This window comes from Procambarus clarkii, chromosome 55 (assembly GCF_040958095.1).
Source record: "Procambarus clarkii isolate CNS0578487 chromosome 55, FALCON_Pclarkii_2.0, whole genome shotgun sequence".
NCBI classification, from domain to species: Eukaryota; Metazoa; Arthropoda; class Malacostraca; order Decapoda; family Cambaridae; genus Procambarus; species Procambarus clarkii.
In genome coordinates this window covers 11,267,812-11,294,896 of record NC_091204.1, presented here as the reverse complement: position 1 = coordinate 11,294,896, position 27,085 = coordinate 11,267,812, and the positions used below count along the sequence as shown (strand labels likewise).

The window sequence follows — 27,085 nt, the reverse complement described above, 5'->3', positions numbered from 1 at the left end:
CTGGGTGTTTGTGCTGGGTGTTTGTTGCAGGGTGTTTGTGCTGGGTGTTTGTGCTGGGTGTTTGTGCTGGGTGTTTGTTGCAGGGTGTTTGTTGCTGGGTGTTTGTTGCAGGGTGTTTGTGCTGGGTGTTTGTGCTGGGTGTTTGTTGCAGGGTGTTTGCGCTGGGTGTTTGTGCTGGGTGTTTGTGCTGGGTGTTGCTGGGTGTTTGTGCTGGGTGTTTGTGCTGGGTGTTTGTGCTGGGTGTTGCAGGGTGTTTGTGCTGGGTGTTGCTGGGTGTTTGTGCTGGGTGTTTGTGCTGGGTGTTTGTGCTGGGTGTTTGTTGCTAAGTGTTTGTTGCAGGGTGTTTGTGCTGGGTGTTTGTGCTGGGTGTTTGTGCTGGGTGTTTGTGCTGGGTGTTTGTGCTGGGTGTTTGTGCTGGGTGTTTGTGCTGGGTGTTTGTTGCTAAGTGTTTGTTGCTGGGTGTTTGTTGCTGGGTGTTTGTGCTGGGTGTTTGTATTGGGTGTTTGTTGCTGGGTGTTTGTGCTGGGTGTTTGTTGCTGGGTGTTTGTGCTGGGTGTTTGTGCTAGGTGTTTGTGCTGGGTGTTTGTTGCTGGGTGTTTGTGCTGGGTGTTTGTTGCTGGGTGTTTGTGCTGGGTGTTTGTGCTGGGTGTTTGTGCTGGGTGTTTGTGCTGGGTGTTTGTGCTGGGTGTTTGTGCTGGGTGTTTGTGCTGGGTGTTTGTGCTGGGTGTTTGTGCTGGGTGTTTGTTGCTGGGTGTTTGTGCTGGGTGTTTGTTGCTGGGTGTTTGTGCTGGGTGTTTGTTGCTGGGTGTTTGTGCTGGGTGTTTGTTGCTGGGTGTTTGTGCTGGGTGTTTGTGCTAGGTGTTTGTGCTGGGTGTTTGTTGCTGGGTGTTTGTGCTGGGTGTTTGTTGCTGGGTGTTTGTGCTGGGTGTTTGTGCTGGGTGTTTGTGCTGGGTGTTTGTTGCTAGGTGTTTGTTGTTGGGTGTTTGTGCTGGGTGTTTGTGCTGGGTGTTTCTGGGTGTTGCTGGGTGTTTGTGCTGGGTGTTTGTGCTGGGTGTTTGTGCTGGGTGTTTGTGCTGGGTGTTTCTGGGTGTTGCTGGGTGTTTGTGCTGGGTGTTTGTTGCTGGGTGTTTGTTGCTGGGTGTTTGTGCTGGGTGTTGTTGGGTGTTTGTGCTGGGTGTTTGTTGCTGGGTGTTTGTGCTGGGTGTTGTTGGGTGTTGCTGGGTGTTTGTGCTGGGTGTTGTTGGGTGTTGCTGGGTGTTTGTGCTGGGTGTTTGTGCTGGGTGTTTGTTGCTGGGTGTTTGTGCTGGGTGTTTGTGCCGGGTGTTTGTGCTGGGTGTTTGTGCTGGGTGTTTGTGCTGGGTGTTTGTGCTGGGTGTTTGTTGCTGGGTGTTTGTGCTGGGTGTTTGTGCTGGGTGTTTGTGCTGGGTGTTGCTGGGTGTTGCTGGGTGTTTGTGCTGGGTGTTTGTGCTGGGTGTTTGTGCCGGGTGCTTGTGCTGGGTGTTTGTGCTGGGTGTTTGTGCTGGGTGGTGCTGGGTGTTGCTGGGTGTTTGTGCTGGGTGTTGCTGGGTGTTTGTTGCTGGGTGTTTGTGCTGGGTGTTTGTGCTGGGTGTTGCTGGGTGTTTGTGCTGGGTGTTTGTGCTGGGTGTTTGTTGCTGGGTGTTTGTTGCTGGGTGTTTGTGCTGGGTGTTTGTGCTGGGTGTTTGTGCTGGGTGTTTGTGCTGAGTGTTTGTGCTGGGTGTTTGTGCTGGGTGTTTGTGCTGGGTGTTGCTGGGTGTTGCTGGGTGTTTGTGCTGGGTGTTTGTGCTGGGTGTTTGTGCTGGGTGTTTGTGCTGGGTGTTTGTGCTGGGTGTTGCTAGGGTGTTTGTGCTGGGTGTTTGTGCTGGGTGTTTGTGCTGGGTGTTTGTGCTGAGTGTTTGTGCTGGGTGTTGCTGGGTGTTTGTGCTGGGTGTTTGTGCTGGGTGTTTGTGCTGGGTGTTTGTGCTGGGTGTTTGTGCTGGGTGTTTGTGCTGGGTGTTTGTGCTGGGTGTTTGTTGCTGGGTGTTTGTGCTGGGTGTTTGTTGCTGGGTGTTTGTGCTGGGTGTTGCTGGGTGTTTGTGCTGGGTGTTTGTGCTGGGTGTTTGTTGCTGGGTGTTTGTGCTGGGTGTTTGTGCTGGGTGTTTGTGCTGAGTGTTTGTGCTGGGTGTTTGTGCTGGGTGTTTGTGCTGGGTGTTTGTGCTGGGTGTTTGTGCTGGGTGTTTGTGCTGGGTGTTTGTGCTGGGTGTTTGTGCTGAGTGTTTGTGCTGGGTGTTTGTGCTGGGTGTTTGTTGCTGGGTGTTTGTGCTGGGTGTTTGTGCTGGGTGTTTGTGCTGGGTGTTGCTGGGTGTTGCTGGGTGTTTGTGCTGGGTGTTTGTTGCTGGGTGTTTGTGCTGGGTGTTGCTGGGTGTTTGTTGTTGGGTGTTGCTGGGTGTTTGTGCTGGGTGTTTGTGCTGGGTGTTTGTGCTGGGTGTTGCTGGGTGTTTGTTGTTGGGTGTTGCTGGGTGTTTGTGCTGGGTGTTTGTGCTGGGTGTTTGTGCTGGGTGTTGCTGGGTGTTTGTTGTTGGGTGTTGCTGGGTGTTGCTGGGTGTTTGTGCTGGGTGTTTGTGCTGGGTGTTTGTGCTGGGTGTTTGTGCTGGGTGTTTGTGCTGAGTGTTTGTGCTGGGTGTTTGTGCTGGGTGTTTGTGCTGGGTGTTGCTGGGTGTTTGTTGTTGGGTGTTGCTGGGTGTTTGTGCTGGGTGTTTGTGCTGGGTGTTTGTGCTGGGTGTTGCTGGGTGTTTGTTGTTGGGTGTTGCTGGGTGTTTGTGCTGGGTGTTTGTGCTGGGTGTTTGTGCTGGGTGTTTGTGCTGGGTGTTGCTGGGTGTTTGTTGTTGGGTGTTGCTGGGTGTTTGTGCTGGGTGTTTGTGCTGGGTGTTTGTGCTGGGTGTTTGTGCTGGGTGTTTGTGCTGGGTGTTTGTGCTGGGTGTTTGTGCTGGGTGTTGCTGGGTGTTTGTTGTTGGGTGTTTGTGCTGGGTGTTTGTGCTGGGTGTTTGTGCTGGGTGTTTGTGCTGGGTGTTTGTTGCTGGGTGTTTGTGCTGGGTGTTTGTGCTGGGTGTTTGTGCTGGGTGTTGCTGGGTGTTGCTGGGTGTTTGTGCTGGGTGTTTGTGCTGGGTGTTTGTGCTGGGTGTTTGTGCTGGGTGTTTGTGCTGGGTGTTTGTGCTGGGTGTTGCTGGGTGTTTGTGCTGGGTGTTTGTGCTGGGTGTTTGTGCTGGGTGTTTGTGCTGGGTGTTTGTGCTGGGTGTTTGTGCTGGGTGTTGCTGGGTGTTTGTGCTGGGTGTTTGTGCTGGGTGTTTGTGCTGGGTGTTTGTGCTGGGTGTTTGTGCTGGGTGTTTGTGCTGGGTGTTTGTGCTGGGTGTTTGTGCTGGGTGTTGTTGGGTGTTTGTTGCTGGGTGTTTGTGCTGGGTGTTTGTGCTGGGTGTTTGTGCTGGGTGTTGTTGGGTGTTTGTTGCTGGGTGTTTGTGCTGGGTGTTTGTGCTGGGTGTTGCTGGGTGTTTGTTGCTGGGTGTTTGTGCTGGGTGTTTGTGCTGGGTGTTTGTTGCTGGGTGTTTGTGCTGGGTGTTTGTGCTGGGTGTTTGTGCTGGGTGTTGCTGGGTGTTGCTGGGTGTTTGTGCTGGGTGTTTGTGCTGGGTGTTTGTGCTGGGTGTTTGTGCTGGGTGTTTGTTGCTGGGTGTTTGTGCTGGGTGTTTGTGCTGGGTGTTGCTGGGTGTTTGTGCTGGGTGTTGCTGGGTGTTTGTGCTGGGTGTTGCTGGGTGTTTGTGCTGGGTGTTTGTGCTGGGTGTTTGTGCTGGGTGTTGCTGGGTGTTTGTGCTGGGTGTTTGTGCTGGGTGTTTGTGCTGGGTGTTTGTGCTGGGTGTTGCTGGGTGTTTGTGCTGGGTGTTTGTGCTGGGTGTTTGTGCTGGGTGTTTGTGCTGGGTGTTTGTGCTGGGTGTTTGTGCTGGGTGTTTGTGCTGGGTGTTGCTGGGTGTTTGTGCTGGGTGTTTGTGCTGGGTGTTTGTGCTGGGTGTTTGTGCTGGGTGTTTGTGCTGGGTGTTGCTGGGTGTTTGTTGTTGGGTGTTGCTGGGTGTTGCTGGGTGTTTGTGCTGGGTGTTTGTGCTGGGTGTTTGTGCTGGGTGTTTGTGCTGGGTGTTTGTTGCTGGGTGTTTGTGCTGGGTGTTTGTGCTGGGTGTTTGTGCTGGGTGTTTGTGCTGGGTGTTTGTGCTGGGTGTTTGTGCTGGGTGTTTGTTGCTGGGTGTTTGTTGCTGGGTGTTTGTGCTGGGTGTTTGTGCTGGGTGTTTGTGCTGGGTGTTTGTGCTGGGTGTTGCTGGGTGTTGCTGGGTGTTTGTGCTGGGTGTTTGTGCTGGGTGTTTGTGCTGGGTGTTTGTGCTGGGTGTTTGTGCTGGGTGTTTGTGCTGGGTGTTGTTGGGTGTTTGTTGCTGGGTGTTTGTGCTGGGTGTTTGTGCTGGGTGTTGCTGGGTGTTTGTTGCTGGGTGTTTGTGCTGGGTGTTTGTGCTGGGTGTTTGTGCTGGGTGTTTGTTGCTGGGTGTTTGTGCTGGGTGTTTGTGCTGGGTGTTTGTGCTGGGTGTTGCTGGGTGTTGCTGGGTGTTTGTGCTGGGTGTTTGTGCTGGGTGTTTGTGCTGGGTGTTTGTGCTGGGTGTTTGTTGCTGGGTGTTTGTGCTGGGTGTTTGTGCTGGTTGTTGCTGGGTGTTTGTGCTGGGTGTTGCTGGGTGTTTGTGCTGGGTGTTACTGGGTGTTTGTGCTGGGTGTTTGTGCTGGGTGTTTGTGCTGGGTGTTGCTGGGTGTTTGTTGCTGGGTGTTTGTGCTGGGTGTTTGTGCTGGGTGTTGCTGGGTGTTTGTGCTGGGTGTTGCTGGGTGTTTGTGCTGGGTGTTGCTGGGTGTTTGTGCTGGGTGTTGTTGGGTGTTTGTTGCTGGGTGTTTGTGCTGGGTGTTTGTGCTGGGTGTTGCTGGGTGTTTGTTGCTGGGTGTTTGTGCTGGGTGTTTGTGCTGGGTGTTTGTTGCTGGGTGTTTGTGCTGGGTGTTTGTGCTGGGTGTTTGTGCTGGGTGTTTGTGCTGGGTGTTGCTGGGTGTTTGTGCTGGGTGTTTGTGCTGGGTGTTTGTGCTGGGTGTTTGTGCTGGGTGTTTGTGCTGGGTGTTTGTGCTGGGTGTTGCTGGGTGTTTGTGCTGGGTGTTTGTGCTGGGTGTTGCTGGGTGTTTGTTGCTGGGTGTTTGTGCTGGGTGTTTGTGCTGGGTGTTTGTTGCTGGGTGTTTGTGCTGGGTGTTTGTGCTGGGTGTTTGTGCTGGGTGTTGCTGGGTGTTTGTGCTGGGTGTTTGTGCTGGGTGTTTGTGCTGGGTGTTGCTGGGTGTTTGTGCTGGGTGTTTGTGCTGGGTGTTGCTGGGTGTTTGTGCTGGTGTTGCTGGGTGTTTGTTGCTGGGTGTTTGTGCTGGGTGTTTGTGCTGGGTGTTGCTGGGTGTTTGTGCTGGGTGTTGCTGGGTGTTTGTTGCTGGGTGTTTGTGCTGGGTGTTTGTGCTGGGTGTTTGTGCTGGGTGTTTGTTGCTGGGTGTTTGTTGCTGGGTGTTTGTGCTGGGTGTTTGTGCTGGGTGTTGCTGGGTGTTTGTGCTGGGTGTTGCTGGGTGTTTGTTGCTGGGTGTTGCTGGGTGTTTGTTGCTGGGTGTTTGTGCTGGGTGTTTGTGCTGGGTGTTGCTGGGTGTTTGTGCCGGGTGTTTGTGCTGGGTGTTTGTGCTGGGTGTTGCTGGGTGTTTGTGCTGGGTGTTTGTGCTGGGTGTTTGTGCTGGGTGTTTGTTGCTGGGTGTTGCTGGGTGTTTGTGCTGGGTGTTGCTGGGTGTTTGTGCTGGGTGTTGCTGGGTGTTTGTGCTGGGTGTTTGTTGCTGGGTGTTTGTGCTGGGTGTTTGTGCTGGGTGTTTGTGCTGGGTGTTTGTGCTGGGTGTTGCTGGGTGTTTGTGCTGGGTGTTTGTGCTGGGTGTTGCTGGGTGTTTGTGCTGGTGTTGCTGGGTGTTTGTTGCTGGGTGTTTGTGCTGGGTGTTTGTGCTGGGTGTTGCTGGGTGTTTGTGCTGGGTGTTGCTGGGTGTTTGTTGCTGGGTGTTTGTGCTGGGTGTTTGTGCTGGGTGTTTGTGCTGGGTGTTTGTTGCTGGGTGTTTGTTGCTGGGTGTTTGTGCTGGGTGTTTGTGCTGGGTGTTGCTGGGTGTTTGTGCTGGGTGTTGCTGGGTGTTTGTTGGTGGGTGTTGCTGGGTGTTTGTTGCTGGGTGTTTGTGCTGGGTGTTTGTGCTGGGTGTTGCTGGGTGTTTGTGCCGGGTGTTTGTGCTGGGTGTTTGTGCTGGGTGTTGCTGGGTGTTTGTGCTGGGTGTTTGTGCTGGGTGTTTGTGCTGGGTGTTTGTTGCTGGGTGTTGCTGGGTGTTTGTGCTGGGTGTTGCTGGGTGTTTGTGCTGGGTGTTGCTGGGTGTTTGTGCTGGGTGTTTGTTGCTGGGTGTTTGTGCTGGGTGTTTGTGCTGGGTGTTTGTGCTGGGTGTTTGTGCTGGGTGTTTGTGCTGGGTGTTTGTGCTGGGTGTTTGTGCTGGGTGTTTGTGCTGGGTGTTGCTGGGTGTTGCTGGGTGTTTGTGCTGGGTGTTTTTGCTGGGTGTTTGTGCTGGGTATTTGTGCTGGGTGTTGCTGGGTGTTGCTGGGTGTTGCTGGGTGTTGCTGGGTGTTGCTGGGTGTTGCTGGGTGTTGCTGGGTGTTGCTGGGTGTTGCTGGGTGTTGCTGGGTGTTGCTGGGTGTTGCTGGGTGTTGCTGGGTGTTGCTGGGTGTTTGTTTAATCTTGCAATCTATCCTCACCTGTCCAAGCCCCTCCCCCCCCCTCCCACCAATGAAAACAATGGACCTTCACAAGGTCATTTCTCATTGGTCTATACCGTCGAGGTGACAGCCAATCAGCGGCCTCGTCCACCACATCAACAAAGGGTTGAATGTCGAGGCCTCGTTTGGTGCGTTTGTTTGTTTGTGTTACAGCTGAACGGTGTTTGGTTCGCCTGGCTGGTTAGTGTATGCCAGTTCGACTCCCTTAGGCCCCTTCACTGTCTCTGGCACCTGTCTGTTAGGGAAGTATTTACCCAGGGTACTGGGTCTCTGCTTCTCTGTGTGGTGTTGTATCAAAGGCTTCCTGACAGTCCTCAAACATGCAGTCTACCCAGGGAGGTTAAGCTGTGGCTCCTGGTCCCGCCTCTCAACTGTTTACTAACTACTTTTTTTCCACATACACACACCGCAGGAAGCAGCCCGTGACAGCTGACTAACACCCAGGTACCTATTTACTGCTAGGTAACAAGGGGGCATTCAGGGTGAAAGAAACTTTGCCCGTATGTTTCTACCTTGGGCAGGAATCGAACCCACGCCACTGAATTACGAGTCTATCCACCAGGCTACCAGGCCCCGGATATGTATGAATGTGTGTACATATATACATGTATACATGTGTATATTACCAAAAAATACGACGAGAAAGCAAGGAAATACACCAAGTACAACCATTAATATAACAAATACACCAAGTATAAACGTATATATCAATAAATACACCAAATACAACCATTAATAGCAAGAAATACACCAAATACAACCATTAATAGCAAGAAATACACCAAATACAACCATAAATATAACAAATACACCAAATACAACCATTAATAGCAAGAAATACACCAAATACAACCATAAATATAACAAATACACCAAATACAACCATTAATAGCAAGAAATACACCAAGTATAAACGTATATATCAATAAATACACCAAATCAAAAAATGTAAATATATACACAGACGGGAAAGACTGTGGGAGAAAAACATAACACGCCGCGCACAGCGCCTCTGGCGGTTGCATGCCCAACCTCCATTACTCTCATATCATTGTTCCGTATGAAAAGGCAAGACGATATTGGCGCCATTCGTCAACCTTTAACTACTTCCGTGTGGGTACACGTGCATGGGATATCAATCAGGGCCTTGACGGCTGAGTGGAATGCGCTCGGGGCTCGTAGTCCTAGTTTCCGGGTATCGAGTTTCTTTCACCCCCCCCTGATGCGCCTGTTCACCTAGTAAATAGGTATAGCTGGGTGTTAGACAGCTGCTACGGGTTCCTGTTGCTTCCTAGAGTCGAGGACCGGGCCGCGGGGAAGCTGAGTCTCGAAATCATCTCAAGAAGATGAACATATTTCGTAATATGTGAATCCTAGCACCTGGGAAATCAAGCCGAAGAACAGAGACCGGGCCGCGGGGACATTAATCCCCCGGAACCAACAATAGGTCGAATCGAAGCTCCCTGAATGACGCAAGTTCGATCCGACTGCATGACCTCAAATAGAATGTCCTTTGTACTCAAAATTCATGACTGGAATTGACACAGAAATATTGGTAAACATTTGACCTATTTAGCGCTGCCTACGGCCCTAAGCGGGGCCCAGGAGCTGGAACCCAACCCTGCAGGTACAGAGAGGTGAGTACACACACACACACACACCAGTTGATTGATAGCTGAGAGGCGGGACCAAAGAGCCAGAGCTCAACCCCAGCACCGCTTAATCTCGCCTCTGAAGTTGATCGTTCTCTCCTGAACACTGTGAGGGGTCGGCCAGTTATGTCCCTTATGTGTAGTGGAAGCGTGTTGAACAGTCTCTGGCCTCTGATGTTGATAGTTCTCTCTTGAACACTGTGAGGGGTCGGCCAGTTATGTGTAGTGGAAGCGTGTTGAACAGTCTCGGGCCTCTGATGTTGATAGTTCTCTCTTGAACACTGTGAGGGGTCGGCCAGTTATGTCCCTTATGTGTAGTGGAAGCGTGTTGAACAGTCTCGGGCCTCTGATGTTGATAGTTCTCTCTTGAACACTGTGAGGGGTCGGCCAGTTATGTGTAGTGGAAGCGTGTTGAACAGTCTCGGGCCTCTGATGTTGATAGTTATCTCTTGAACACTGTGAGGGGTCGGCCAGTTATGTGTAGTGGAAGCGTGTTGAACAGTCTCGGGCCTCTGATGTTGATAGTTCTCTCTTGAACACTGTGAGGGGTCGGCCAGTTATGTGTAGTGGAAGCGTGTTGAACAGTCTCGGGCCTCTGATGTTGATAGTTCTCTCTTGAACACTGTGAGGGGTCGGCCAGTTATGCCCCTTATGTGTAGTGGAAGCGTGTTGAACAGTCTCGGGCCTCTGATGTTGATAGTTCTCTCTTGAACACTGTGAGGGGTCGGCCAGTTATGTGTAGTGGAAGCGTGTTGAACAGTCTCGGGTCTCTGATGTTGATAGTTCTCTCTTGAACACTGTGAGGGGTCGGCCAGTTATGCCCCTTATGTGTAGTGGAAGCGTGTTGAACAGTCTCGGGTCTCTGATGTTGATAGTTCTCTCTTGAACACTGTGAGGGGTCGGTCAGTTATGTCCCTTATGTGTAGTGGAAGCGTGTTGAACAGTCTCGGGCCTCTGATGTTGATTGTTCTCTCTTGAACACTGTGAGGGGTCGGCCAGTTATGTCCCTTATGTGTAGTGGAAGCGTGTTGAACAGTCTCGGGCCTCTGATGTTGATAATTCTCTCTTGAACACTGTGAGGGGTCGGCCAGTTATGTCCCTTATGTGTAGTGGAAGCGTGTTGAACAGTCTCGGGCCTCTGATGTTGATAATTCTCTCTTGAACACTGTGAGGGGTCGGCCAGTTATGTGTAGTGGAAGCGTGTTGAACAGTCTCGGGCCTCTGATGTTGATAGTTCTCTCTTGAACACTGTGAGGGGTCGGCCAGTTATGTGTAGTGGAAGCGTGTTGAACACTCTCGGGCCTCTGATGTTGATAGTTCTCTCTTGAACACTGTGAGGGGTCGGCCAGTTATGTGTAGTGGAAGCGTGTTGAACAGTCTCGGGCCTCTGATGTTGATAGTTCTCTCTTGAACACTGTGAGGGGTCGGCCAGTTATGTGTAGTGGAAGCGTGTTGAACAGTCTCGGGCCTCTGATGTTGATAGTTCTCTCTTGAACACTGTGAGGGGTCGGCCAGTTATGTGTAGTGGAAGCGTGTTGAACAGTCTCGGGCCTCTGATGTTGATAGTTCTCTCTTGAACACTGTGAGGGGTCGGCCAGTTATGTGTAGTGGAAGCGTGTTGAACAGTCTCGGGCCTCTGATGTTGATAGTTCTCTCGTGAACACTGTGAGGGGTCGGCCAGTTATGTGTAGTGGAAGCGTGTTGAACAGTCTCGGGCCTCTGATATTGATAGTTCTCTCTTGAACACTGTGAGGGGTCGGCCAGTTATGCCCCTTATGTGTAGTGGAAGCGTGTTGAACAATCTCGGGCCTCTGATGTTGATAGAGTTCTCTCTCAGAGTACCTGTTGCACCTCTGCTTTTCAACGGGGGTATTCTGCACATCCTGCCATGCCTTCTGGTCTCATGTGATGTTATTTCTGTGTGCAGGTTTGGGACCAGCCCCTCAATTATTTTCCACGTGTAAATTATTATGTATCTCTCCCGCCTGCGCTCAAGGGAGTACAGATTTAGGCTCTTTAGTCGGTCCCAATAGTTTAGATGTTTTACTGAGTGGATTCTAGCAGTAAAGGATCTCTGCACGCTCTCCAGGTCAGCAATTTCTCCAACTTTGAAAGTACTGGAGCAAGCACAGTACCCTGGGGGACTGAGTACTGGAGCAAGCACAGTACCTTGGGGGACTGAGTACTGGAGCAAGCACAGTACCCTGGGGGACTGTACTGGAGCAAGCACAGTACCCTGGGGGACTGAGTACTGGAGCAAGCACAGTACCCTGGGGGACTGAGTACTGGAGCAAGCACAGTACCTTGGGGGGACTGAGTACTGGAGCAAGCACAGTACCCTGGGGGACTGTACTGGAGCAAGCACAGTACCCTGGGGGCCTGTACTGGAGCAAGCACAGTACCCTGGGGGACTGAGTACTGGGGCAAGCATAGTACCCTGGGGGACTGAGTACTGGAGCAAGCACAGTACCCTGGGGGACTGAGTACTGGAGCAAGCACAGTACCCTGGGGGACTGAGTACTGGAGCAAGCACAGTACCTTGGGGGACTGAGTACTGGGGCAAGCACAGTACCCTGGGGGACTGTATTGGAGCAAGCACAGTACCCTGAGGGACTGAGAACTGGAGCAAGCACAGTTCCCTGGGGGACTGAACTGGAGCAAGCACAGTACCCTGGGGGACTGAGTACTGGAGCAAGCACAGTACCCTGGGGGACTGAGTACTGGAGCAAGCACAGTACCCTGGGGGACTGAGTACTGGAGCAAGCACAGTACCCTGGGGGACTGAGTACTGGAGCAAGCACAGTACCCTGGGGGACTGTACTGGAGCAAGCACAGTACCCTGGGGGACTGAGTACTGGAGCAAGCACAGTACCTTGGGGGAACTGAGTACTGAAGCAAGCACAGTACCCTGGGGGACTGTACTGGAGCAAGCACAGTACCCTGGGGGACTGAGAACTGGAGCAAGCACAGTTCCCTGGGGGACTGAACTGGAGCAAGCACAGTACCCTGGGGGACTGAGTACTGGAGCAAGCACAGTACCCTGGGGTACTGAGTACTGGAGCAAGCACAGTACCCTGAGGGACTGAGAACTGGAGCAAGCACAGTTCCCTTGGGGACTTAACTGGAGCAAGCACAATACCCTGGGGGACTGAGTACTGGAGCAAGCACAGTACCCTGGGGGACTGAGTACTGGAGCAAGCACAGTACCCTGGGGGACTGAGTACTGGAGCAAGCACAGTACCCTGGGGGACTGTACTGGAGCAAGCACAGTACCCTGTGGGACTGAGTACTGGAGCAAGCACAGTACCCTGGGGGACTGAGTACTGGAGCAAGCACAGTACCCTGGGGGACTGAGTACTGGAGCAAGCACAGTACCCTGGGGACTGAGTACTGGAGCAAGCACAGTACCCTGGAGGACTGAGTACTGGAGCAAGCACAGTACCCTGGGGGACTGAGTACTGGAGCAAGCACAGTTCCCTGGAGGACTGAACTGGAGCAAGCACAGTACCCTGAGGGACTGAGAACTGGAGCAAGCACAGTTCCCTGGGGGGACTGAACTGGAGCAAGCACAGTACCCTGGGGGACTGAACTGGAGCAAGCACAGTACCCTGAGGGACTGAGAACTGGAGCAAGCACAGTTCCCTGGGGGACTGAACTGGAGCAAGCACAGTACCCTGGGGGACTGAGTACTGGAGCAAGCACAGTACCCTGGGGGACTGAGTACTGGAGCAAGCACAGTACCCTGGGGGACTGAGTACTGGAGCAAGCACAGTACCCTGGGGGACTGAGTATTGGAGCAAGCACAGTGCCCTGGGGGACTGTATTGGAGCAAGCACAGTACCCTGGGGGACTGAGTACTGGAGCAAGCACAGTACCCTGAGGGACTGAGTACTGGAGCAAGCACAGTTCCCTGGGGGACTGAACTGGAGCAAGCACAGTACCCTGGGGGACTGAGTACTGGAGCAAGCACAGTACCCTGGGGGACTGAGTACTGGAGCAAGCACAGTACCCTGGGGGACTGAGTACTGTAGCAAGCACAGTACCCTGGGGGACTGAGTATTGGAGCAAGCACAGTACCCTGGGGGACTGAGTATTGGAGCAAGCACAGTACCCTGGGGGACTGTACTGGAACAAGCACAGTACCCTGGGGGACTGAGTACTGGAGCAAGCACAGTACCCTGGGGACTGAGAATTGGAGCAAGCACAGTACCCTGGGGACTGAGAATTGGAGGAAGCACAGTACCCTGGGGGACTGAGTACTGGAGCAAGCACAGTACCCTGGGGGACAGTACTGGAGCAAGCACAGTACCCTGGGGGACTGAGTACTGGAGCAAGCACAGTACCCTGGGGGACTGAGTATTGGAGCAAGCACAGTGCCCTGGGGGACTGTATTGGAGCAAGCACAGTACCCTGGGGGACTGAGTACTGGAGCAAGCACAGTACCCTGAGGGACTGAGTACTGGAGCAAGCACAGTTCCCTGGGGGACTGAACTGGAGCAAGCACAGTACCCTGGGGGACTGAGTACTGGAGCAAGCACAGTACCCTGGGGGACTGAGTACTGGAGCAAGCACAGTACCCTGGGGGACTGAGTACTGTAGCAAGCACAGTACCCTGGGGGACTGAGTATTGGAGCAAGCACAGTACCCTGGGGGACTGAGTATTGGAGCAAGCACAGTACCCTGGGGGACTGTACTGGAACAAGCACAGTACCCTGGGGGACTGAGTACTGGAGCAAGCACAGTACCCTGGGGACTGAGAATTGGAGCAAGCACAGTACCCTGGGGACTGAGAATTGGAGGAAGCACAGTACCCTGGGGGACTGAGTACTGGAGCAAGCACAGTACCCTGGGGGACAGTACTGGAGCAAGCACAGTACCCTGGGGGACTGAGTACTGGAGCAAGCACAGTACCCTGGGGGACTGTACTGGAGCAAGCACAGTACCCTGTGGGACTGAGTACTGGAGCAAGCACAGTACCCTGGGGGACTGAGTACTGGAGCAAGCACAGTACCCTGGGGGACTGTACTGGAGCAAGCACAGTACCCTGTGGGACTGAGTACTGGAGCAAGCACAGTACCCTGGGGGACTGAGTACTGGAGCAAGCACAGTACCCTGGGGGACTGAGTACTGGAGCAAGCACAGTACCCTGGGGACTGAGTACTGGAGCAAGCACAGTACCCTGGAGGACTGAGTACTGGAGCAAGCACAGTACCCTGGGGGACTGAGTACTGGAGCAAGCACAGTTCCCTGGAGGACTGAACTGGAGCAAGCACAGTACCCTGAGGGACTGAGAACTGGAGCAAGCACAGTTCCCTGGGGGGACTGAACTGGAGCAAGCACAGTACCCTGGGGGACTGAACTGGAGCAAGCACAGTACCCTGAGGGACTGAGAACTGGAGCAAGCACAGTTCCCTGGGGGACTGAACTGGAGCAAGCACAGTACCCTGGGGGACTGAGTACTGGAGCAAGCACAGTACCCTGGGGGACTGAGTACTGGAGCAAGCACAGTACCCTGGGGGACTGAGTACTGGAGCAAGCACAGTACCCTGGGGGACTGAGTATTGGAGCAAGCACAGTGCCCTGGGGGACTGTATTGGAGCAAGCACAGTACCCTGGGGGACTGAGTACTGGAGCAAGCACAGTACCCTGAGGGACTGAGTACTGGAGCAAGCACAGTTCCCTGGGGGACTGAACTGGAGCAAGCACAGTACCCTGGGGGACTGAGTACTGGAGCAAGCACAGTACCCTGGGGGACTGAGTACTGGAGCAAGCACAGTACCCTGGGGGACTGAGTACTGTAGCAAGCACAGTACCCTGGGGGACTGAGTATTGGAGCAAGCACAGTACCCTGGGGGACTGAGTATTGGAGCAAGCACAGTACCCTGGGGGACTGTACTGGAACAAGCACAGTACCCTGGGGGACTGAGTACTGGAGCAAGCACAGTACCCTGGGGACTGAGAATTGGAGCAAGCACAGTACCCTGGGGACTGAGAATTGGAGGAAGCACAGTACCCTGGGGGACTGAGTACTGGAGCAAGCACAGTACCCTGGGGGACAGTACTGGAGCAAGCACAGTACCCTGGGGGACTGAGTACTGGAGCAAGCACAGTACCCTGGGGGACTGAGTATTGGAGCAAGCACAGTGCCCTGGGGGACTGTATTGGAGCAAGCACAGTACCCTGGGGGACTGAGTACTGGAGCAAGCACAGTACCCTGAGGGACTGAGTACTGGAGCAAGCACAGTTCCCTGGGGGACTGAACTGGAGCAAGCACAGTACCCTGGGGGACTGAGTACTGGAGCAAGCACAGTACCCTGGGGGACTGAGTACTGGAGCAAGCACAGTACCCTGGGGGACTGAGTACTGTAGCAAGCACAGTACCCTGGGGGACTGAGTATTGGAGCAAGCACAGTACCCTGGGGGACTGAGTATTGGAGCAAGCACAGTACCCTTGGGGACTGTACTGGAACAAGCACAGTACCCTGGGGGACTGAGTACTGGAGCAAGCACAGTACCCTGGGGACTGAGAATTGGAGCAAGCACAGTACCCTGGGGACTGAGAATTGGAGGAAGCACAGTACCCTGGGGGACTGAGTACTGGAGCAAGCACAGTACCCTGGGGGACAGTACTGGAGCAAGCACAGTACCCTGGGGGACTGAGTACTGGAGCAAGCACAGTACCCTGGGGGACTGTACTGGAGCAAGCACAGTACCCTGTGGGACTGAGTACTGGAGCAAGCACAGTACCCTGGGGGACTGAGTACTGGAGCAAGCACAGTACCCTGGGGGACTGTACTGGAGCAAGCACAAAATCTGTGTAAATTACATCAGCGTTTTGTTTGTCTTCCATAGCATCTAATGCCTATCATAGTGGTGCTGCGCCTGTGACAGGTAAGATAGTGCCCTGTTCTGAAACCATAATACAGAGTACAAAGCACAATCGCATCTGCCCATAGTAGGAAAACAGCATGTAAAGGATTTGGGAATAATGATGTCTGACGACCTAACGTTTAGGGAGCATAACCAAGCAAATATTGCGTCAGCCAGAAAAATGATCGGATGGATTACGAGAACTTTCAAATCCAGGGATCCCATCACAATGGTTGTACTCTTCAAGTCGCTTGTGTTGTCCCGTCTTGAGTACTGCTCAGTACTCACTTCCCCCTTCAGAGCAGGAGAGATTGCTGAAATAGAGGGAATACAGAGAACATATTGGGCACGCATAGACGAGATAAAGCACCTAAATTATTGGGATCGTCTCAAAGCTCTCCAAATGTACTCACTAGAAAGAAGACGAGAGAGATACCAAATAATATACACCTGGAAGATACTGGAGGACCAAGTACCAAATCTACACAGTAAAATAACAACGTACTGGAGTGAACGATATGGAAGAAAATGCAGAATAGAACCAGTGAAGAGCAGAGGTGCCATAGGCACAATCAGAGAACACTGTATAAACATCAGAGGTCCAGTGAAGAGCAGAGGTGCCATAGGCACAATCAGAGAACACTGTATAAACATCAGAGGTCCAGTGAAGAGCAGAGGTGCCATAGGCACAATCAGAGAACACTGTATAAACATCAGAGGTCCAGTGAAGAGCAGAGGTGCCATAGACACAATCAGAGAACACTGTATAAACATCAGAGGTCCAGTGAAGAGCAGAGGTGCCATAGGCACAATCAGAGAACACTGTATAAACATCAGAGGTCCAGTGAAGAGCAGAGGTGCCATAGGCACAATCAGAGAACACTGTATAAACATCAGAGGTCCAGTGAAGAGCAGAGGTGCCATAGGCACAATCAGAGAACACTGTATAAACATCAGAGGTCCAGTGAAGAGCAGAGGTGCCATAGGCACAATCAGAGAACACTGTATAAACATCAGAGGTCCAGTGAAGAGCAGAGGTGCCATAGGCACAATCAAAGAACACTGTATAAACATCAGAGGTCCAGTGAAGAGCAGAGGTGCCATAGGCACAATCAGAGAACACTGTATAAACATCAGAGGTCCAGTGAAGAGCAGAGGTGCCATAGGCACAATCAGAGAACACTGTATAAACATCAGAGGTCCAGTGAAGAGCAGAGGTGCCATAGGCACAATCAGAGAACACTGTATAAACATCAGAGGTCCAGTGAAGAGCAGAGGTGCCATAGGCACAATCAGAGAACACTGTATAAACATCAGAGGTCCAGTGAAGAGCAGAGGTGCCATAGGCACAATCAGAGAACACTGTATAAACATCAGAGGTCCAGTGAAGAGCAGAGGTGCCATAGGCACAATCAGAGAACACTGTATAAACATCAGAGGTCCAGTGAAGAGCAGAGGTGCCATAGGCACAATCAGAGAACACTGTATAAACATCAGAGGTCCAGTGAAGAGCAGAGGTGCCATAGGCACAATCAGAGAACACTGTATAAACATCAGAGGTCCAGTGAAGAGCAGAGGTGCCATAGGCACAATCAGAGAACACTGTATAAACATCAGAGGTCCAGTGAAGAGCAGAGGTGCCATAGGCACAATCAGAGAACACTGTATAAACATCAGAGGTCCAGTGAAGAGCAGAGGTGCCATAGGCACAATCAGAGAACACTGTATAAACATCAGAGGTCCAGTGAAGAGCAGAGGTGCCATAGGCACAATCAGAGAACACTGTATAAACATCAGAGGTCCAGTGAAGAGCAGAGGTGCCATAGGCACAATCAGAGAACACTGTATAAACATCAGAGGTCCAGTGAAGAGCAGAGGTGCCATAGGCACAATCAGAGAACACTGTATAAACATCAGAGGTCCAGTGAAGAGCAGAGGTGCCATAGGCACAATCAGAGAACACTGTATAAACATCAGAGGTCCAGTGAAGAGCAGAGGTGCCATAGGCACAATCAGAGAACACTGTATAAACATCAGAGGTCCAGTGAAGAGCAGAGGTGCCATAGGCACAATCAGAGAACACTGTATAAACATCAGAGGTCCAGTGAAGAGCAGAGGTGCCATAGGCACAATCAGAGAACACTGTATAAACATCAGAGGTCCAGTGAAGAGCAGAGGTGCCATAGGCACAATCAGAGAACACTGTATAAACATCAGAGGTCCAGTGAAGAGCAGAGGTGCCATAGGCACAATCAGAGAACACTGTATAAACATCAGAGGTCCAGTGAAGAGCAGAGGTGCCATAGGCACAATCAGAGAACACTGTATAAACATCAGAGGTCCAGTGAAGAGCAGAGGTGCCATAGGCACAATCAGAGAACACTGTATAAACATCAGAGGTCCAGTGAAGAGCAGAGGTGCCATAGGCACAATCAGAGAACACTGTATAAACATCAGAGGTCCAGTGAAGAGCAGAGGTGCCATAGGCACAATCAGAGAACACTGTATAAACATCAGAGGTCCAGTGAAGAGCAGAGGTGCCATAGGCACAATCAGAGAACACTGTATAAACATCAGAGGTCCAGTGAAGAGCAGAGGTGCCATAGGCACAATCAGAGAACACTGTATAAACATCAGAGGTCCAGTGAAGAGCAGAGGTGCCATAGGCACAATCAGAGAACACTGTATAAACATCAGAGGTCCAGTGAAGAGCAGAGGTGCCATAGGCACAATCAGAGAACACTGTATAAACATCAGAGGTCCAGTGAAGAGCAGAGGTGCCATAGGCACAATCAGAGAACACTGTATAAACATCAGAGGTCCAGTGAAGAGCAGAGGTGCCATAGGCACAATCAGAGAACACTGTATAAACATCAGAGGTCCAGTGAAGAGCAGAGGTGCCATAGGCACAATCAGAGAACACTGTATAAACATCAGAGGTCCAGTGAAGAGCAGAGGTGCCATAGGCACAATCAGAGAACACTGTATAAACATCAGAGGTCCAGTGAAGAGCAGAGGTGCCATAGGCACAATCAGAGAACACTGTATAAACATCAGAGGTCCAGTGAAGAGCAGAGGTGCCATAGGCACAATCAGAGAACACTGTATAAACATCAGAGGTCCAGTGAAGAGCAGAGGTGCCATAGGCACAATCAGAGAACACTGTATAAACATCAGAGGTCCAGTGAAGAGCAGAGGTGCCATAGGCACAATCAGAGAACACTGTATAAACATCAGAGGTCCAGTGAAGAGCAGAGGTGCCATAGGCACAATCAGAGAACACTGTATAAACATCAGAGGTCCAGTGAAGAGCAGAGGTGCCATAGGCACAATCAGAGAACACTGTATAAACATCAGAGGTCCAGTGAAGAGCAGAGGTGCCATAGGCACAATCAGAGAACACTGTATAAACATCAGAGGTCCAGTGAAGAGCAGAGGTGCCATAGGCACAATCAGAGAACACTGTATAAACATCAGAGGTCCAGTGAAGAGCAGAGGTGCCATAGGCACAATCAGAGAACACTGTATAAACATCAGAGGTCCAGTGAAGAGCAGAGGTGCCATAGGCACAATCAGAGAACACTGTATAAACATCAGAGGTCCAGTGAAGAGCAGAGGTGCCATAGGCACAATCAGAGAACACTGTATAAACATCAGAGGTCCAGTGAAGAGCAGAGGTGCCATAGGCACAATCAGAGAACACTGTATAAACATCAGAGGTCCAGTGAAGAGCAGAGGTGCCATAGGCACAATCAGAGAACACTGTATAAACATCAGAGGTCCAGTGAAGAGCAGAGGTGCCATAGGCACAATCAGAGAACACTGTATAAACATCAGAGGTCCAGTGAAGAGCAGAGGTGCCATAGGCACAATCAGAGAACACTGTATAAACATCAGAGGTCCAGTGAAGAGCAGAGGTGCCATAGGCACAATCAGAGAACACTGTATAAACATCAGAGGTCCAGTGAAGAGCAGAGGTGCCATAGGCACAATCAGAGAACACTGTATAAACATCAGAGGTCCAGTGAAGAGCAGAGGTGCCATAGGCACAATCAGAGAACACTGTATAAACATCAGAGGTCCAGTGAAGAGCAGAGGTGCCATAGGCACAATCAGCGAACACTGTATAAACATCAGAGGTCCAGTGAAGAGCAGAGGTGCCATAGGCACAATCAGAGAACACTGTATAAACATCAGAGGTCCAGTGAAGAGCAGAGGTGCCATAGGCACAATCAGCGAACACTGTATAAACATCAGAGGTCCAGTGAAGAGCAGAGGTGCCATAGGCACAATCAGCGAACACTGTATAAACATCAGAGGTCCAGTGAAGAGCAGAGGTGCCATAGGCACAATCAGAGAACACTGTATAAACATCAGAGGTCCAGTGAAGAGCAGAGGTGCCATAGGCACAATCAGAGAACACTGTATAAACATCAGAGGTCCAGTGAAGAGCAGAGGTGCCATAGGCACAATCAGAGAACACTGTATAAACATCAGAGGTCCAGTGAAGAGCAGAGGTGCCATAGGCACAATCAGAGAACACTGTATAAACATCAGAGGTCCAGTGAAGAGCAGAGGTGCCATAGGCACAATCAGAGAACACTGTATAAACATCAGAGGTCCAGTGAAGAGCAGAGGTGCCATAGGCACAATCAGAGAACACTGTATAAACATCAGAGGTCCAGTGAAGAGCAGAGGTGCCATAGGCACAATCAGAGAACACTGTATAAACATCAGAGGTCCAGTGAAGAGCAGAGGTGCCATAGGCACAATCAGAGAACACTGTATAAACATCAGAGGTCCAGTGAAGAGCAGAGGTGCCATAGGCACAATCAGAGAACACTGTATAAACATCAGAGGTCCAGTGAAGAGCAGAGGTGCCATAGGCACAATCAGAGAACACTGTATAAACATCAGAGGTCCAGTGAAGAGCAGAGGTGCCATAGGCACAATCAGAGAACACTGTATAAACATCAGAGGTCCAGTGAAGAGCAGAGGTGCCATAGGCACAATCAGAGAACACTGTATAAACATCAGAGGTCCAGTGAAGAGCAGAGGTGCCATAGGCACAATCAGAGAACACTGTATAAACATCAGAGGTCCAGTGAAGAGCAGAGGTGCCATAGGCACAATCAGAGAACACTGTATAAACATCAGAGGTCCAGTGAAGAGCAGAGGTGCCATAGGCACAATCAGAGAACACTGTATAAACATCAGAGGTCCAGTGAAGAGCAGAGGTGCCATAGGCACAATCAGAGAACACTGTATAAACATCAGAGGTCCAGTGAAGAGCAGAGGTGCCATAGGCACAATCAGAGAACACTGTATAAACATCAGAGGTCCAGTGAAGAGCAGAGGTGCCATAGGCACAATCAGAGAACACTGTATAAACATCAGAGAACTCCCAGAACCCCATCAAGCAGGTATATGTGGGCCTGCGGGCCGCTCCAAGCAACAGCCTGGTGGATCAAACTCTATGAATCTGATATCACCCCCACCCCCCTCATTCTCCCTACCTTCTTAACACCTCATAAACTCACCTCATTCCATCCCTCATTTATGTAGGACAGACATAAATCAGTGAATTAATGTATGAATGTTAGATTAGCTTTTCAAAAGCACTACAATCACCTTCTGTGGATGATTGTTCAATAAATCACTGAACTATATGATGAACAAATCTCTAACCCTATCCTTGTAGGACAAAAGAATATATATATATATATATATATATATATATATATATATGTCGTACCTAGTAGCCAGAACGCACTTCTCAGCCTACTATTCAAGGCCCGATTTGCCTAATAAGCCAAGTTTTCATGAAATAATGTTTTTTCGTCTACCTAACCTACCTAACCTAACCTAACCTAACTTTTTTTGGCTACCTAACCTAACCTTACCTATATATATAGGTTAGGTTAGGTTAGGTAGGGTTGGTTAGGTTCGGTCATATATCTACGTTAATTTTAACTCCAATAAAAAAAAATTGACCTCATACATAGTGAAATGGGTAGCTTTATCGTTTCATAAGAAAAAAATTATAGCAAATATATTAATTCAGGAAAACTTGGCTTATTAGGCAAATCGGGCCTTGAATAGTAGGCTGAGAAGTGAGTTCTGGCTACTAGGTACGACATATATATATATATATATATATATATATATATATATATATATATATATATATATATATATATATATATATATATATATATATATATAGTGGTTAGCAGTGTAAATGTCTGGCTACATCTGTGGTAGAAAAATAATGACCAAAAAAATATTCTCCTCTCCCCCTTCTTGAGGTTATCTTGAGATGATTTCGGGGCTCTAGTGTCCCCGCGGCCCGGTCCTCAACCAGGCGTCTACCCCCAGGAAGCAGCCCGTGACAGCTGACTAACACCCAGGTACCTATTTTACTGCTAGGTAACAGGGGGCATCAGGGTGAAAGAAACTCTGCCCATCGTTTCTCGCCGGCGCCCGGGATCGAACCCGGGACCACAGGATCACGCGTCCAGTGTTCTGTCCGCTCAGCCACCGGTTCCTTGCTTCCAAACTCATATCACCCCCCCCCCCTTCCCTTCTACTCGCTAACCCCCCATAATCACCCCCTACCCCTCCCCCTCCCCCTTCCCACACATTCCAAAATAAAATTTACACAATTACCTCTCGGACGCAGGTTCGAATCCTCGTCACGGCCCTTGTGGATGTGTTCATTTACACAATTAAGAAAACGTCCAGTGATCACAGGCTGACTCGCACACGTCAGCTAATTGCGTCATGGATCTCACCGCCCTCATCTTCCTTTCGAAGCGAAACATATGACGTCTCTAGGGATATCCCGCGCTTCCTTGGGACATATCCCACGCTTCCTTGGGATATCCTACGCTTCCTTGGGATATCCCAGGCTCGGGGGAACTCCCCTGGTGATATCAGCTGTGTTATCAGCTGGAGACGGAAAAGCGCGGGTGAATTTGTAAACAATTAAGAGGAGACGGGTCTGCGCATGCTCAGTGGTGACGTCACGAGTGTTGCCAGATAGTAGTTCTATAAATACTAATGACGTTTATTCTCTCTCTATCGCTCAGTTTACAAGTAATTCGTCTATCTGAATTACTTACTCGACGATTTATAATAAATTCCGTTTAGTTTTACCTCTTTTACACGTGAATATATTGGAAATAGTTACTAGTTTCCTTTATTGCTTCAGAGCCAAATGCTCAATGAAAATCCCGACGGGATTGCATCATCCGTTACTAGCCAATGAAAACATTGCACGATCTGCTACGCGAGCTGCTATTGGCCGCGAGAGACACGAGTAGCCACGTCCCGGAAATCGCTATGTTGCCACCTTCATTTGAAAGAATGTCGATTTAAAACGCTTTATATGAGGAAAATACTCAATAAATGAGTTATTTTAATCATTTATATATTAGTGTATGTTATAAATGATCTAAAAATGGAATAAAATGTAGTTAAGTTATTGAGATATGAGAGATATTTGGATATATAAAATGGGGATAAAATCCGCCACTTGGCATCGGCGTTGAAGGTTCCCGGGAAAAATAGGTCGACCAGCTGATCGTGTCTGTGTTGGTGTCTATGTGTTGTTGTGGTGGTGCTGGCGCCTACACCCACTCCACCACCTGGGTGTAGTACTCTCCACCACACTTCACCCCCTATTTTAACCCCCTCGCACCCCCCTACGTGCCGTAAAACCCATTTGTCCCCCCCCAGTTTCAAAGACCGGTTTAGGGGGGGAATGATAGATCAGTTTACAGCTAACTCTACACAATAGTGGCGTTCGGTTATGGAGCAACAGGGGACTAGGAGCCTATGGGTGTTCGGATACGGCTCCCTATGCTGGCACCCTGGGTTCCAGTTCGGTGCCTCGGCTATAGGCTACATCCGACATTACGTCAGACGATTCTATCAAGGCAACACGACTCATCGCGGCAGCCCCAGCAAGGTAAGCACCAATCATCGTAACTCATCACTGAAACTAACGTTGATTTGCTGTGTATTTGGAGTGTAGAGGTGTAAATAGGGTGTAGCTGGGACTCCTGAGTGCCTCCTACCTGTGCCTATTTGTGGCCCTCTGCGGCCCCCTAGCGACCACTGGCATCCATAGGGTGGCAGATCAATGCTATCTGCAACTTTCACTTATCTTGTCTGTGTGTCCTTATCGGGGGGTGATATATGGGGGGATAAGGGGCAGTATTAGGGTGCTAAATAGGTAGGAGGAACTGAACAGCTGTTAGGGGGCAGGTGGGAGGGTGTATGTGGGTGTAGGGGGGGGTGGATTTACATGGGTGTGTCCCCATATGTGTAGGGATGGACGTGGGAGGGCGTCTGTCCCACTATGGGTGTCTATCCCACTATGGATAGGTATATTAGCGTGGGTTAATGGGGTATATGAATGAATATGCTCGTCTGCAACCTCCCATGGTGGGGACAGGTAGTCAAAGACCTATTTGCAACCTCCCATGGTGGGGACAGGTAGCCAGAGACCTATTTGCAACCTCCCAGGGTGGGGACAGGTAGCCAGGGACCTATTTGCAACCTCCCAGGGTGGGGACAGGTAGCCAGAGACCTATTTGCAACCTCCCAGGGTGGGGACAGGTAGCCAGGGACCTATTTGCAACCTCCCAGGGTGGGGACAGGTAGCCAGAGACCTATTTGCAACCTCCCATGGTGGGGACAGGTAGCCAGAGACCTATTTGCAACCTCCCAGGGTGGGGACAGGTAGCCAGGGACCTATTTGCAACCTCCCAGGGTGGGGACAGGTAGTCAGAGACCTATTTGCAACCTCCCATGGTGGGGACAGGTAGCCAGAGACCTATTTGCAACCTCCCATGGTGGGGACAGGTAGCCAGAGACCTATTTGCAACCTCCCATGGTGGGGACAGGTAGCCAGAGACCTATTTGCAACCTCCCAGGGTGGGGACTGGTAGCCAGGGACCTATTTGCAACCTCCCAGGGTGGGGACAGGTAGCCAGGGACCTATTTGCAACCTCCCATGGTGGGGACAGGTAGCCAGAGACCTATTTGCAACCTCCCAGGGTGGGGACAAGTAGCCAGAGACCTATTTGCAACCTCCCAGGGTGGGGACAGGTAGCCAGGGACCTATTTGCAACCTCCCATGGTGGGGACAGGTAGCCAGAGACCTATTTGCAACCTCCCATGGTGGGGACAGGTAGCCAGAGACCTATTTGCAACCTCCCAGGGTGGGGACAGGTAGCCAGAGACCTATTTGCAACCTCCCATGGTGGGGACAGGTAGCCAGAGACCTATTTGCAACCTCTCATGGTGGGGACAGGTAGTCAAATGACCTAATTTGCAACAATCTCCTAATTCTTATCATATCTTCTTATCTTTCAGCCCGGGAGAGTTGCAACATTGGTTGAAGAAATCAACGTAAGTACCTACAAGATGTTGCTTGATGTAGGCTTGATTGTCTTAGATGTTTCTTAAGGGATATTTTGTTTTTAAAGAGATATTTTCAGTCAAACTGGAATTTAACATTACTGTTTTTTTTGGGTCTGGATAATGTGGTACCCCCTCTCTCTAAACATCCAGACCCTTCCTTATCCACAGCTTCACATCCAGACCCCCTATATCCACCCCCTTCACATCTAGACCCCTCTATATCCACCCCTTCACATCTAGACCCCTCTATATCCACCCCTTCACATCCAGACCCCCATATATCCACCCTCCTACACATCCAGACCCCCATATATTCACCTCCTTCACATCTAGACCCCTCTATATCCACCCCTTCACATCCAGACCCCCATATATCCACCCTCCTACACATCCAGACCCCCATATATCCACACCCTTCACATCCAGACCCCCATATATCCACCCCCTATACATCTAGACCCCTCTATATCCACCCCTACACATCCAGACCCCATATATCCACACCCTTCACATCCAGACCCCCATATATCCATCCCTACACATCCAGACACCCATATATCCACCCCCTTCACATCCAGACCCTATATATCCACCCCCTTCACATCCAGACCCCCCATATATCCACCCCCTACACATCCAGACCCCCATATATCCACCCCCTACACATCCAGACCCCCCATATATCCACTCCTACACATCCAGACCCCCATATATCCACCCCTTCATATCCAGACCCCCTTATCCACCCCTTAACATCCTGACCGACCCCTTATCCACCCCCTACACATCCAGACCCCATATATCCACCCCTACACATCCAGACACCCATATATCCACCCCCTACACATCCAGACTCCATATATCCACCCCTACACATCCAGACACCCATATATCCACCCCTACACATCCAGACACCCATATATCCACCCCTACACATCCAGACACCCATATATCCACCCTCCTACACATCCAGACCCCCATATATCCACCCCAACACATCCAGACCCCCATATATCCACCCTCCTACACATCCAGACCCCCATATATCCACCCCCTACACATCCAGACACCCATATATCCACCCCCTTCACATCCAGACCCCCATATATCCACCTACACATCCAGACCCCCATATATCCACCTACACATCCAGACCCCCATATATCCACCCCTACACATCCAGACCCCCATATATCCACCCCTACACATCCAGACCCCCATATATCCACCTCCTACACATCCAGACCCCCATATATCCACCCTCCTACACATCCAGACCCCATATATCCACCCTCCTACACATCCAGACCCCATATATCCACCCTCCTACACATCCAGACCCCCATATATCCACCCCAACACATCCAGACCCCCATATATCCACCCCTACACATCCAGACCCCCATATATCCACCCCCTACACATCCAGACCCCCATATATCCACCCTCCTACACATCCAGACCCCCATATATCCACCTACACATCCAGACACCCATATATCCACCCTCCTACACATCCAGACCCCCATATATCCACCCCTACACATCCAGACCCCCATATATCCACCTCCTGCACATCCAGACACCCATATATCCACCCTCTTCACATCCAGACCCCCATATATCCACCTACACATCCAGACCCCCATATATCCACCCTCCTACACATCCAGACCCCCATATATCCACCTACACATCCAGACCCCCATATATCCACCCCTTCACATCCAGACCCATATATCCACCCTCCTACACATCCAGACCCCATATATCCACCCTCCTACACATCCAGACCCCCATATATCCACCTCCTACACATCTAGACCCCCATATATCCACCTCCTACACATCTAGACCCCCATATATCCACCTCCTACACATCTAGACCCCCATATATCCACCCTCCTTCACATCCAGACCCATATATCCACCTCCTACACATCCAGACCCCCATATATCCACCCTCCTTCACATCCAGACCCCCATATATCCACCCCCTACACATCCAGACCCCCATATATCCACCTACACATCCAGGCCCCCATATATCCACCCTCCTTCACATCCAGACCCATATATCCACCTCCTACACATCTAGACCCCGATATATCCACCCCTACACATCCAGACCCCCATATATCCACCCCTACACATCCAGACACCCCCTTATCCACCCCCTGACTTCTAGACACCACCCCCACACTACACACACCCCCGCCACCTCCCAGAGACAAGGTTCGGTTATTGATTCCTT

General features: G+C 50.9%; 1 protein-coding gene and 1 pseudogene across 1 annotated transcript in view; both read left to right on the top strand.

Moving 5' to 3' along the window:
• Nucleotides 1–26,716, top strand: part of LOC138352877 (adhesive plaque matrix protein-like) — a 58,972-nt gene extending 32,256 nt beyond the window's left edge. Inside the window, exon 2 of the mRNA XM_069305430.1 lies at nucleotides 25,319–26,716. Coding sequence (XP_069161531.1) covers nucleotides 25,319–26,716 — 1,398 coding nt within the window. The remainder of the gene's footprint in view (nucleotides 1–25,318) is intronic.
• Nucleotides 22,957–23,371, top strand: LOC138349769 (putative glutathione-specific gamma-glutamylcyclotransferase 2 pseudogene; annotated as a pseudogene).
• Nucleotides 26,717–27,085: the final 369 nt, after the last annotated feature.